The sequence below is a fragment of the Carcharodon carcharias genome, chromosome 22, assembly GCF_017639515.1.
Source record: "Carcharodon carcharias isolate sCarCar2 chromosome 22, sCarCar2.pri, whole genome shotgun sequence".
NCBI lineage: Eukaryota > Metazoa > Chordata > Chondrichthyes > Lamniformes > Lamnidae > Carcharodon > Carcharodon carcharias.
In genome coordinates this window covers 53,320,389-53,333,724 of record NC_054488.1, presented here as the reverse complement: position 1 = coordinate 53,333,724, position 13,336 = coordinate 53,320,389, and the positions used below count along the sequence as shown (strand labels likewise).

The 13,336-nt window shown below is 40.8% G+C and overlaps 1 protein-coding gene across 3 annotated transcripts in view; it reads right to left on the bottom strand.

Annotated features, from left to right (window-relative positions):
- The window catches only part of LOC121293857 (E3 ubiquitin-protein ligase rnf213-alpha-like), a 158,988-nt gene that overhangs the window by 118,990 nt on the left and 26,662 nt on the right, over positions 1–13,336 (bottom strand). For all 3 annotated transcript variants that reach the window (XM_041217270.1, XM_041217273.1, XM_041217271.1), the window contains exons 6-8: positions 12,213–12,472; positions 9,420–9,572; positions 2,327–2,532 (exon numbers count right to left, since the gene is read on the bottom strand). In XM_041217270.1, coding sequence (XP_041073204.1) covers positions 2,327–2,532; positions 9,420–9,572; positions 12,213–12,472 — 619 coding nt within the window. The remainder of the gene's footprint in view (positions 1–2,326; positions 2,533–9,419; positions 9,573–12,212; positions 12,473–13,336) is intronic.

The window sequence follows — 13,336 nt, the reverse complement described above, 5'->3', positions numbered from 1 at the left end:
TTTCCTTCAAAGGTAATTTGTTTCAAGAACATTTTTTTGGGTCACTTGTCTGTTAATTACTGTGAAATTTAAAGTCTCTAATTTTGAACTATATTTGAAGCTTAGAAGAACTTTCAAACTTTTAACTTGGAAACTGCATAATGACCTTTTCAATATTTTAGGAATTAATTAATCACTTACAGAAATTTGTGTTACCAAAGGCTTTCAGCACAAGTTTACTAAAAATGCTTTGAAAGCAAAATTTCTCTTCAGTACTTCTGGCATATGCTGGAAGTACATATTGTCAATCCTTTTATCCATAATCTTTGGCACATTACAAGTTTCTGCTTATTAAATTAAAGACTTTTCAGACAGGAATATTAAAATAGCAACTGACTAACAATGTAAAGCAGCAGTGCAAAAGAGGTGTAGGAGGAGGCTATTAGACATGAACACAATGGAGAACTGTGGCTTGACAGTTAAGTGATCAAGGACAGTTCAAGCACCATTCTTCTGTGCTCCTCCTCTTCTGCAATGGTACCAAATTCCAACACAAATTCTGCTCTGCTCCAATGTTTCAAAATCTCTCCAGAGCCCTGATGAGCCCTGCAGGGCCCACTCCACAGACAGCCTCTTTCCCTACCTCACTGCTACCTGATCCATCCCAATGCTCTCAATCCCAGAATCTGCCCCAGTGTTCCCAGACCTTTTTCAGGTAAGGCTAACGATATCAGTGAAGAGGTAGCAGGAAAGCAAGGAGATAAGGGATGGAATGGGAGAAAGTGGGTCAGATTGAGGAGGGTACGAGAAGGGAACCACGGGGGACAAGATTTATTCAACAGCCAGGATCTCAAATGCAGTCTTAAGCCATTAGGTGCCCATTTTCCTTGTCCATTGCACCACAGAATCCACTTGACGGGGAGCAAGACTTTGCCTTCTGAGTTGCAAGGTGCAGGATTCAGAGCCTGGTTCAGGCAGTCCCAGTAGGTGGACACCAGAGCTCCAGCTCCAAATTTAGGGTTGACATCCAGTAGGATGGTCCCATCCAATAGGTGTGGGTAGTTCTCTCATCGCTGTATAGATTGAGAACGCCAAAAGAAATCCTTCCAACTGTTTAGCACTAATCACTATACAAGTCTAGTCTAACAATTATGATGTCCACAGGAGTGCTTACGTCATAGCTGGTTTGGCTGTTAATCCGTCTGCAAGTCCCATTCTCTTGAAATTACATTTTTATATAAAATGACATGGTCCTGTTACAACATTTTTGCTGGGAAATAACAATCCTATTCCCCCGCTATTGGAATTGTTGGCACATGAGCTGATCAATTAGACTGTATGTATATCCTGGTTTCGTTTCATGTCTCATTACAAATCAGCATTTGAGCATTCACTAACTTACTATGGCTTATGACTGCTGCATACTATGTAGCTTGTGAATAAACCTGACTCTTTGTTTTACTCCTAAGTCTGGTTTTGAATATGATCTATGTAATCTCCAGTATTTTGTTCCATAATTTGGGAGTGATTTTCAGACTTCTTTAAATGTTACCCCACTCATGGCACGTATAAACGTGCAGGTTTTGGTTACTGGAAACCTTGGTCTGCTTATGGGGATGAGGGCAAAGATATGGAAACAACCACCTGAAAAGGATGAAAATGACAGGGAAGCAAATAAAGGGAAAGAGGAGCAGAAGAGGAGAGACAGGGAGAGAAACAGCATCACAAAGACCACAGACAGCAGGTAGAAACTACATTGTCTGACTTAAATGTACAATACTGCAGGAATTTGAAAGGTACATTTATTTCACAATCTGTGCAGGTTTTGAGGGGCTGTGGCTCAGGGTCTCAGGCTTCTCCTAACTCTTCTGTCCATATTCAAGATGGAGACGCCACTTCCATAAACAGACCAAGGTTTCCAGTAACCAAAACCTGCACGTTTATACGTGCCATGAGTGGGGTAACATTTAAAGAGGTCTGAAAATCACTCCCAAATTATGGAACAAAATACTGGAGATTACGTAGATCATATTCAAAACCAGACTTAGGAGTAAAACAAAGAGTCAGGTTTATTCACAAGCTACATAGTATGCAGCAGTCTTAAGCCACAGTAAGTTAGTGAATGCTCAAATGCTGATTCGTAATGAGACATGAAACAAGACCAGGATATACATACAGTCTAATTGATCAGCTCATGTGCCAACAATTGCAATAGAGGGGGAATAGGATTGTTATTTCCCAGCAAAAATGTTGTAACAGGACCATGTCATTTTTATATAAAAACGTAATGTCAAAACTGGTTATGGAACCAGCAATTAAAATAGGCTAATAGTGCACAACTACTTACCTCCTTCACTAACCAAGTTTGATTTAATGTGTAAACAGCGGTTAGTAGTACATTCATCAGGTGTATCCCACTTATAAATCATTTCATATTCCAATTTATCAGCTTGTGTTTTACGGATTGCATATTTATAAGCAAGTGTTTTTCCAACTATTCTTTTGTGGGCAAATAGCTGCCCTTCAATTAAGTATCCATGTTCTTTCAAATTCCTGTTAAGAAGAAATAAATAAACTGATTAATTGATTTTATATGAACAAATATTAGAGACATAAATGATTTAGATCTGAATTGATCACTGAGTGAAATACAATTGTTCTAGGTTAGGGAGTGTAATAGAATCTTATCCTGGACAGGGGAGGAGGTTCCTGTATTACATAAGAAGTTACACAAAATTAATACAATATGCGACAGGAATTTGGCCCTTTCAGCCACTTACTGAGATCTGTGACCTAAATCCATGTATTTGTCTTTGTCTCATATCCTTAACACCTTCAGATAACAAAAATCTGTCAACCACTATTTTAAAATTAACAACTGGTCTAGCATCAAAGGGAGTTCTAAAAATGCTACCATCCTTTGTGTGTATAAGTGTTTCCCAGGCCTGAATTTTCCTGTTGGCGATTTGGGGGTGGGGCCCGCTCACCAACGGGAAAACGACGCGGAACGACTTCAGGAAGAACCCCCAACATCATCCTGGTCCCTTTAAATTTTTAGGAAGGCGGGTGGACAGCGAAGTCAATTGAGGCCATTGACAGGCTAATTAAGATAATCAAAGACCTGCCCGTCCAACCTTAAGGCTGGCGGACTGGCTAGGAGCCCCAGCGGGCTCCTGCTAATGCATGAAACCTCATCCACTGGCAGGATGAGGCTTCATGTCCATTTTTAAAAAGAGTAATAAAGTTTATGTCCTTTTTATTAACCTGTACCATCTCGTGTGCCATTGTCACATGAGGGGGACATGTTAATAATTTTTAAATTTTTCTATTTTTAAAGTTTTTTGCACTGTCAGTAATCTCCCTGCAACAGTACTTTGTCTCAGAGATGTGCGCTCTTTCATACGGATGCGTGAAAGAGCGCACTTTGACAGCTGGGGATTCCCTCCCCCCACCCCCGCACAGGAAGCGCATAGCACTTCCTGTTGGGCAGGCCGCTGAGCGGGCCTTAATTGACCCGCCCACTCAAAATGGCAGCGGGCCCTGTTTCGGTGGCGGGGGTCAGCTGTCTGCCCGCCCGCCGAGCCAGTGGGCCTGCACGCCCATTAAGGGCAAAATTCTGCCCCTAATTTCAACACCAGTCCCCCATCAAAGAAAATAGAAAAAAATCTATCTACGCTACATGTTCCCTTCAGTGATCTATTGAAGAGGGAGGTGTTAACAATCCTACAGACTTGATATTTGTATGTTTTGGGACTGTGTCAATGGAGTTTAGAAGAATGAGAGGCGACCTTATTGAAACATATAAGATTCTTAGGGGGCTTGACAGGTAGATGCTGAGGGGCTGTTTCCCCTTGTGGTAGAGTCAAGCCCTGAGGGCAGAATCTCAGAGTGAGGGGTCACTCATTTAAGACAGTGGTGAGAAGGAATTTCTTTTCTCAGAGGGTGCTTAATCTGTGGAATTCTTTACCACAGGGGGCTGTGGAGGCTGGGTCATTAAGCATATACAAGGCTTAGATACAGATTTTTAATCAGTAAGGGAATCAAGGGTTACAGGGGAAAGGCAGAAAAGTGGAAGATTAGCAGATCAGCCATGATCTTATTGAATGGCAGACTCAATGGGCTGAATGACCTGCTTCTGCTCCTACGTCTTATGGTCTTTAATTTAAGGTAAAATGGAGACGTAAAGGGTCATGTGACTTGACAACAAGACTGACTTGGTTGCTACAGGAACAAGGAAGCCCAGTCAAGAGACTTGTTCTGCAAAGAGTGGAGTTCTCACACCTGGGAACTAAGGCAAGGGCAGCTGTGCTGACAGTGAATAGATTTTCCATATCCTGGCTTTTGAGCAGAAGTGGAAAAGGATGGCAGTGGGTGTGGTTAGCAGACAGAAGCTGATGCAAGTTCTCTGCGAGCTACCAAAGCTGGATATATGAAGCAAATGTTCTCTTGTCAAATTGATGCATCTACAGCCATCCAAAGAATGGACGTCCAATCACTCTACGCCTCCATCCCCCACCGTGATGGTCTGAGGGCTCTCCGCTTCTTGCTCGAACAGAGGCCCGAACAATCCCCATCCACTACTACTCTCCTCCATTTGGATGAACTTGTTCTCTCATTGAACAATTTCTCCTTAAACTCATCTCACTTCCTTCAAATAAAAGGCATGGCTATGGATACGCACATGGGCCCCAGTTATGCCTGTCTCTTTATGGAGTATGTGGGACATTCTTTGTTCCAGTCCTACTCAGGCCCCCTCACACAACTCTTTCTCCGGTACATCGACGACTGCTTCAGTGCCGCTTCATGGTCTCATCTGGATCTGGAAAAATGTATTAATTTTGCTTCCAATTTCCACCCCTCCATCATTTTCACATGGTCCATCACTGACACTTCCCTTCCCTTCCTTGACCTCTCCATCTCAATTTCTGGTGATAAGCTATTCGCAATACTCATTACAAACCTACCGACTCCCACAGCTACCTCGACTACAGCTCCTCACACCCCGCTTCCTGTAAGAACTCCATCCCATTCTCTCAGTTCCTTCGCCTCCGTTGCATCTGTTCTGATGATGCCACTTTCAAAAACAGTTCCTTTGACATGTCTTCCTTCTTCTTTAACCGAGGTTTCCCACCCATGCTGGTTGACAAGGCCCTCAACCATGTCCGGCCCATCTCCCGCGCATCCGCCCTCACTCCTTCCTCTCCCTCTCAGAACCATGATAGGGTCCCCCTTGTCCTCACTTATCACCCCACCAGCCTCCGCGTTCAAAGGATCATCCTCCACCATTTCCGCCAACTCCAGCATGATGCCACCACCAACACATCTTCCCTTCACCCCACCAGCAGCTTTCCACAGGAATCGTTCCCTCCGGGACACCCTGGTCCACTCCTCCATTACCCCGTACACCTCAACCCCCTCCCACGGCACCTTCCCATGCAACCGCAGAAGGTGCAACACCTGCCCCTTTACTTCCCCTCTCCTCACCATCCAAGGGCCCAAACACTCCTTTCAAGTGAAGCAGCATTTCACTTGCACTTCCCTCAATTTAATCTACTGCATTCACTGCTCCCAACGCGGTCTCCTCTACACTAGAGAGACCAGACGCAGACTGGGTGACCGCTTTGCGGAACACCTTCGGTCTGTCCGCAAGCATGACCCAGACCTCCCTGTCGCTTGTCATTTCAACACTCCACCCTGCTCTCATGCCCACATGTCTGTCCTCAGCCTGCTGCAATGTTCCAGTGAAGCTCAACGCAAACTGGATGAACAGCACCTCATCTTACGACTAGGCACTTTACAGCCTTCTGGACTTAATATTGAGTTCAACAACTTCAAATCATGAACTCTCTCCTCCATCCCCACACCCTTTCCGATCCCCCTTTTTCCAATAATTTATAATTTACAAAAAAATACATTGTTCTTTTCCCACCTATTTTTAAATTTATTTCGATCTATTGTTTTATTTCCACCTTTTAGCCCAATTCAATCCTCCCTCCCACCGCGCCCCCCCCCCCCCCCCCCCCACCCCCCCCCCCCCCCCGCCCCCCCCCCACCGCGCGCGCCCCCCCCCCCCCCCCACTAGGGCCATCTGCCGCTTGCTTGTCCTGCTTGCTACCCTTAATGTCACCATTAGCACATTCCTTAGATAATATCACCACCGTCAACACCCCTTTGTTCTTTTGTCTATGACATCTTTGGCAATCTCTTCTTTGCCTCCACCTATCACTGGCCCTCTATCCAGCTCTCCCTGTCCCAGCCCCTCTACCAGTTTATATTTCACCTCATTTCTCTATTTCCTTAGTTCTGATGAAGAGTCATATGGATTTGAAACTTCAACCGTCGTCCTCTCCGCAGATGCTGTCAGAACTGCTGAGGTTTTACAGCTATTTTTATTTTTGTTTTTGAATCCGTAAGATTCATCCTGTTGTGGCCAGGGATGGGGTGGGAAGAAGAATAGCCAGTACAGGCTTTACTGCTGGTATTGGATTTGGAAACTTTACAAAAACTGAGGGATGCGCCTTGAGACAGTCACTTGAAGTTACTACTCAGCAAAACAGGGAAATATGAACCCATTGTAAACTGGGAGCAACTGCGAATTGTTTGCTATTTGTGGAGAGTGCGGCGTAAAGTATAGTGATATTGTAGGATTTTCAATTCGCCTACTGAAAGTGTTTAGTCAATGTTGTTTTTAAGTAATGTGTTACAATAAAAGTCTTAAAACTTGGTGATTCTTGGGGAAATTGGTGATTCTTTCAGCCCACTTAAAAGTTATCAATCTCAATGGAGATTGTAACAAATATCTTGAAAATTTTGATCAAATCATCCCTTGACTTCTAAAGTCTAGAGGATACAACCTTAATTTGTGTAATTTTCACTCAGTTTAACCCTTGGAGTCCAGGTATCATTCTAGTGAATCTACGCTGCACTCCCTCCAAGGTCAATACCAAGGCAGCACTTCAAATCCAGCAACCTCAGGACCGATGCCATGCCATATATCAGATTTTCTTGGACTTTGGATTATTTGTCTATATCATGCATTTTCATCATGGTGAAGCTACAAGAAACTTAAGTGTCCGAAGACACAACCATTTTGATCCCAATACCTCTACGCTCATCCATAAACAAGTATTCCTATCTTTGATCTTAATCCTGATAAAAGATTGACAAGAAAGGATCAGGTCTCTGATACTGGTGCTTTGGAATGACATCAGTGATTGCACTGCACACGCGCAGAGTAATCTTGGTGGTTATCTTTAATGTTGGTGGCTATATGTGCAGCAGTGAGACACAAGTAATAAAAGAGACCAAACAGTATTCTTATAATGTTAGCCCACATCAATTCCCCCATACAGGACAGCTGCTGAATGCTGGCACCTGAGGCGGATGTTATTTGATGTGATAACATACAAAAGACAGGGTAAATTATATAAACATTGTAAATGTTGAGTGGTGCCCAAAAGAGAGAGAAATGTCTGGCTTTTGAACAATTCTGGTTTTCAGACAGCTGGATTTGGTACCTGTATATTCTTCTTTAGATAAGGTGCCCAGAACTGTTCCCAGGACTCCACGTGTACTCTAACCAGAGTTTTATAGATCCAACACTTCTACCTCCTTGTATTCTAGTACTTTAGATGTAAAGGCCAGCATTCCATTAATGTTTTTAATTATTTTCTGTACCTGTTCATGGCATTTCAATATCTGGACCTCAAGTTTCTTTGGACGTTCCATGGTTTCTAGTTTTTCACCATTTAGAAAATATGCTGTTCTGTCCTTTTGAGGTCCAAAGTAGATGACCTCACCTTTGCCTATGGTCTTGCCCATTCACAATCTATCTCTGCACTTTAACACCTCCAACTCAACTGCTTACAATGTTGCCTATATTCCATGTCATCAGCAACTTTGGATACGAGGCTTTCTATCCCGTCATGTAAGTCATTAATAAGTAGTGAATAGATGAGGCCTCAAAACTGATTCTCATGGGACTAGTCACATTCGGCCAATTAGAATACCTACTCATTAGCCCTACTCTCTACGTCCTGCCCCTCAGCCTATATTCTAACCAAGCTAATAACTTTCCTTCAATTCCACAAGCTTCAACATTGGCTAAAAGACTCTCGAGGGACTTCATCAAATACCTTTCTGAATTTCATATAAATCAAATCCACAGGCAATCCTCTCCATTACTTTAGTATACAGAAGTCAGAAAGCCACAAGACAGTCATCTATCCACCTCTTTTAAAATGGAAAGAATCAAATTTGTAACAATTCACTATTGTAAATGGATGTCATTTTATACCTTGTTTTATCTTTAATGTAAAAGTTCATTTTCAAAATACATGAATAATACAAGCTAATTTTTCAAAATTACAATATCTGAAGAGAAATGACTTACAAGTTTGGCGAAAACAGAATTAGATTTTATATGTCAGATCTTAGCTAAGGGGTCCTTCTTATAAAAAGGACTTAATTTCTAATTCAAATATGAAAAAGGCATCAACATTTTAGTGGTGGAAAATACTGTATTGAAAGTCATTACATTAACTTGACACCTTACGTTGTAGAGTCCGGCACACAGCTCCCCGTTATGCATCAATTCTAAAGGAATTATAGGCTAGGATGAAAGCCTTTCTGTAATTTCAAGTCCAAGGCAAATGTTAAGCTTTTGAACTGACACAGAACGTACTGTAGAATCCAAGTTTACCAATTTTCAAAAGACACTGGCTTCTAAATGGAAGATAACTTTAAGTCCAGTAGAATTGACCAGTCATACAGATGGACCATGACACAAGTCATTCCATCCAGTGGTTTGGACTAGACCATCTATTTTCATTTATGCAACACCTCCTGAATCCACCCCTGCCTAAGATCATCAGTTGCTGAAATCCTGATCTCTTTTTTACCTCTGGACTTGTCTATTCTAACACACTCCTGGCCAGTCTCCCATCTTCCACCCACTATAAGCTTGAGTTTTGGCTCAGCTCATGTCCTAACTTACATCAGATCTCATTCACCCATTATCCCTGTGCTCACTGACGTACATTGAGGGTTGCTTAACCAGGAGCCAATGCAAAATTCTCAATGGTGTCTTCAGATGTCTCCATGTCTCTAACCTCCTCCAGCCCTTTGAAAAATCTGTGCTCCTCCAATTCTGGTATCTTCCGTATCCACACTTAATCACGCTGCCATAAGTTCTGGAATTTCTTTCTTAAACCTCTCTGCCTTTGTCTCCTCCTTAAAACCTACCTCTGACCAAACATTCAGTCATCTGCCCCAATATTTCCTCATGTGATAATGCTCCTGTTTTAGGACATTTTATGTTGTTAAAGTCTTTATATAAATACAAGTTGTCATTGTAAGCATTTTCATTTTTCGCAAATTCATAATAAATTAAAACAAAAAAACTGCCTTGAAAGAACTCAAGCAGTAACTTGGAAACCTACTTGGTTACACGCATCTCCAACATATCCGTGCTCCAGTCCCCGCCGAGACCTCTCACAACTACCACATCTGATTCCGGACTGAATTTAAAATCCTTCGATAATAATGCATGGAAATAAATGACAACAGTTTCTGCCTGCGTTAAAACGTTGTACCTGTTGATTAAAAAATATTTTTAAAGAAAATAAAAATATTTTACTCCTTGAAAGACAAAATATTTAGGTATTTCACTTTAATAAACTTTCAGTTTTACACTATTTTATTACATTCAACTTTAAAATGCAGGAAGTATAAATGGTGTTCTGCAAGGCTTTGGCCCAGATTTTGCGCTGGTAATGACTGCAAAACTGCCATTACTCCTCCGTAACTGGCAGCAACTTCTGGAGTCCATATATGCATGCACTGTTCAACACAGAAATCCAGAAGTTACTGCCAGTGATTCTCAATAGGCTGTTTTGCTGAGGTCCCTGCAGACTGCAACCAAACAGAAATCACTGAGCTGAGAAAAATATATCCCATTACATTATTAGTCTTGTTGTAAAAACCCTTGAAAAAAAGTTGCACCTGGTTGAATGAGATGTATTTGGGTTTTTAACAGCACACTCTAACCTCATAATTATGGCTGAAAATCCTCCATGGACCTGAAAAATGAATTCTTATTTGGTGAAATGTCGAATTTCTTTATTATAATTGCATTAACTCAACATGTTTTCATTTTTTTTAAAAGCATTTGCTTATGATATTTCAGCCTCTATCCTAATCCTATTTGAATATTCCAATCACTTATTTCGCTCTGTAAAATTTCTTCGAAAGCAAAGGATAATCAGTGGATCTTACTTCCTAGCTTCTTGTCTGTGAGGAGTTTACTCTGTTAAACGACACCACTGTTGCTGGATGCCTGGAGATCTCCTCGACTTTGTGCCAGTTTCAAACTATGGTTGGGAAAGGGGAAATCCACAGCACAGAGGTCACTAGATCTTTGCAGGCAGCTTTCTTTGATGTCAGTGGCAAGCATCATCACTTTACCTCTGACCTTGAAATTCGGGATGTAATTTTATAATTGTAATAAACTCAACAACCTCAACTTTACTGGTCACAGCTGTGAAAGGCCTTTGTCAGTGGGTGGACTGCAAGCAGAGATATCTTTGGAACACAGGAAGACATGAGAGGTGATTTTTTTTTAAATGAGCTGAGTGGGTAAAAACTAGCAGCATGACATGATATAGGTAGCTGTAATGGGCATCAAAGTGAAAATGGAGGGTCTTGAAACATGAGGGGCTCCAGAGAAAAGGAGTTTAAAGGGTTGGAGAGTAAAATGCTGTTTGATGGCTGCTGGTAGCAGGGAACAGAAACTGAGATAGTCAAGCATGGAGTGGGTGAGTGGGGAAGCAAGTAAGAAAGTGGGAGACTGATTTTTTTTTTTAAATTGCAGGGGCCATAAAGATGACCAGAAAGCATGAGTAAGATAGCCTAGTAAAAAGAAAATTGAAAGTTTAAAAACAAAAATGAAGCAATTGCATTTTCATAAGCAGAATTCAAGATGGTAACAGGGCTGGGAAAGAAAGGAATTTGTTCCATTTGCCACCTACTAATCAAAGCATGTAATCGTGGCAACTCGACACAGGGAATGTCAAAGCAAAATGTAATAGTAACCTGACACAAAAGTGTGACCAAGATTCAGGACAACAAGATGCAGGATTAATATTTTTAATTTACTGCAAGTCAATCTTCTGTCAAGTCAAGATTAAGTGTAGCCTTCAGGTTAAGAGGTTGATAGCGAGTAATAACTTGATCTGAGCACACTGATTAAGGACATAAAGTATATAATTTTAGGTAGTACATTTTTTTTGTTATTTATATGGCGAAATAAAAAGAATATGCATTTATGCGGTTGCAGTCACTGTTGGAGTATAGGTAAACATTGGCACAGGAAGATTCTCAAAACAGAAGTGAGATGAATAACTAGGTAATCTATTTTAGGGATGTTGATTGAGGGATAAATCAGGACACCAAAAAGCTCTCCTCCTTTTCTTCAAACAAAGGCACACAGACTCTGTTTTCAATGTTTCATCTGAGGGACAGCACCTCTAAAAGTGCAGCACTCCCTTAAGATAACTGATGTATGACTAGAATTTGTGTGCAAAGCTCCATAGTAGGGCTTTAACACCTTCCATTTCAGAGGCTAGGTTGCTATGAATGACTCAAAGCTAACCATAATCTTGGAAAACAAGGTCGCTGAATGGGAGTTCGTCTGCCAAACAAACTGATGAGCTCAGAAATGCAAAATTGAGGGAAATAAATGCCATCAGCTATGGGAGGGTCATCAGAAATTTACATGGGTGATTTCAATTGCAATTGTGAATGTACAAATTTTAAATGGAAAAGCAGACACCAAAGTGTAACAAATTCTGTTTTGAGCATACAAGTAAATATGCATGTTGCAAAACAATTTAAAATAGCAGATATTTGGGAAGTAAAAAATTAACAAGCTTTCCATTCAAATGGCTCCAAGATATATGGCAATTATTGTTACTGTTTAATTGTATTAATTGCAATTTTGATGAACTTTAAGTGCCAAAATAGATATTTTGAGAGAAAATTCTCCTTCAAGTAATAAAAATGTCAAGATCGTGTTCAATGCAAATTTTAAATTTGGCACATCGCGAAGATGTATAACAAGATACTGCAACAAAATGCAATGCCAAGATATTGTAGAAATTAAATAGTCTGAAGTGAGCAAATACTTGGTATTTGTTTAATAAACAAATTGACTTTCTACTTAGCACATTTCCCACCTTTGGATAGAAGACTTGTTACTTGAATCTTTTTTCTTTTTCTTTTTGTCTTTTCTGTTTAGACTCTCAGATTCAGTGCCATGCTCATTGCTTTTGTTGTCCATTGTTGTAGTAGACAATTCTGTACTGTTTTTCCGCTTCATCGGCACCAATGAACTATCAAGCCATTTTTCTTGCCCAACTTCGGAGTCATGCTCAAGTCCTTTCTTTTTGTTCTGTTGAATTTGATTCTCTATATTAGAAGTTCCTGGATATTCACCCTGGAGGCCACCAAAAAGAAAAACAAAATTTGAATGCACCTGCTATCTGATGTCTTTTTGCTATATTTTTTTCCTTTGGGATTAGCGTCAGTAGCCACGACCGTAAGGGGACCTCGTGTTCTCTAATGTTTTTTGTTTTTTTCACACCTGGTGTCAGTCACCACTCGGTACAGGTTATGGGTCATCATCAAATCAAAAAAGATCAAACTCTGCCTTATGTGAGCCACCAGGAATTCTTTTACTAACATCCTTATTATCACAAGAGTCATTGTTTTCCTCACGAGGAACCAAACTGCAGTTTCTAAAGCAGTTATTAATGTAGCAGTTAGTCACTGGATAAGTGTATGACATCCATCACACTATAATCTTACATATCTTTAAAATACCAAATTCCTCAGAGAAATCTGAAACAGAAACCACTGTGTGCAGGAATCATTATCTTTCTGTCAAGCTCCTGTTTACTATCGTGTTTTCCCTTTTCCTCCCCAGCCCTTCAGGATATTTGATTTTCTTTTCGGAATTTTGTAAACTGGAGAATCGGAAATGCCTTGCATTTGTGCTAGCTTTCCAATCCTGTATTCAAATTTTTAAGATAACCACTTGTTCACACACTGACATGACGTTAATAAACAGGTTCTTAGGCAATTTCACCAATGAATGCAAATTGGATTGGGAGGTGGAAGTCTCAGGTTCAAAGGTGACAAATCTCATTAAAGTGAGATTTCTGAGCGCCCCAACTGCAAATAAGTGGAAATTGCAATGAATTAATTTGATCTGCGATAAAACAAACTTTTCACAATTGGAAGTATAAGGGAAAAATGGGACTTCAGAAATGCTTGTGGTAAAATAGCAAATGCAATGAAG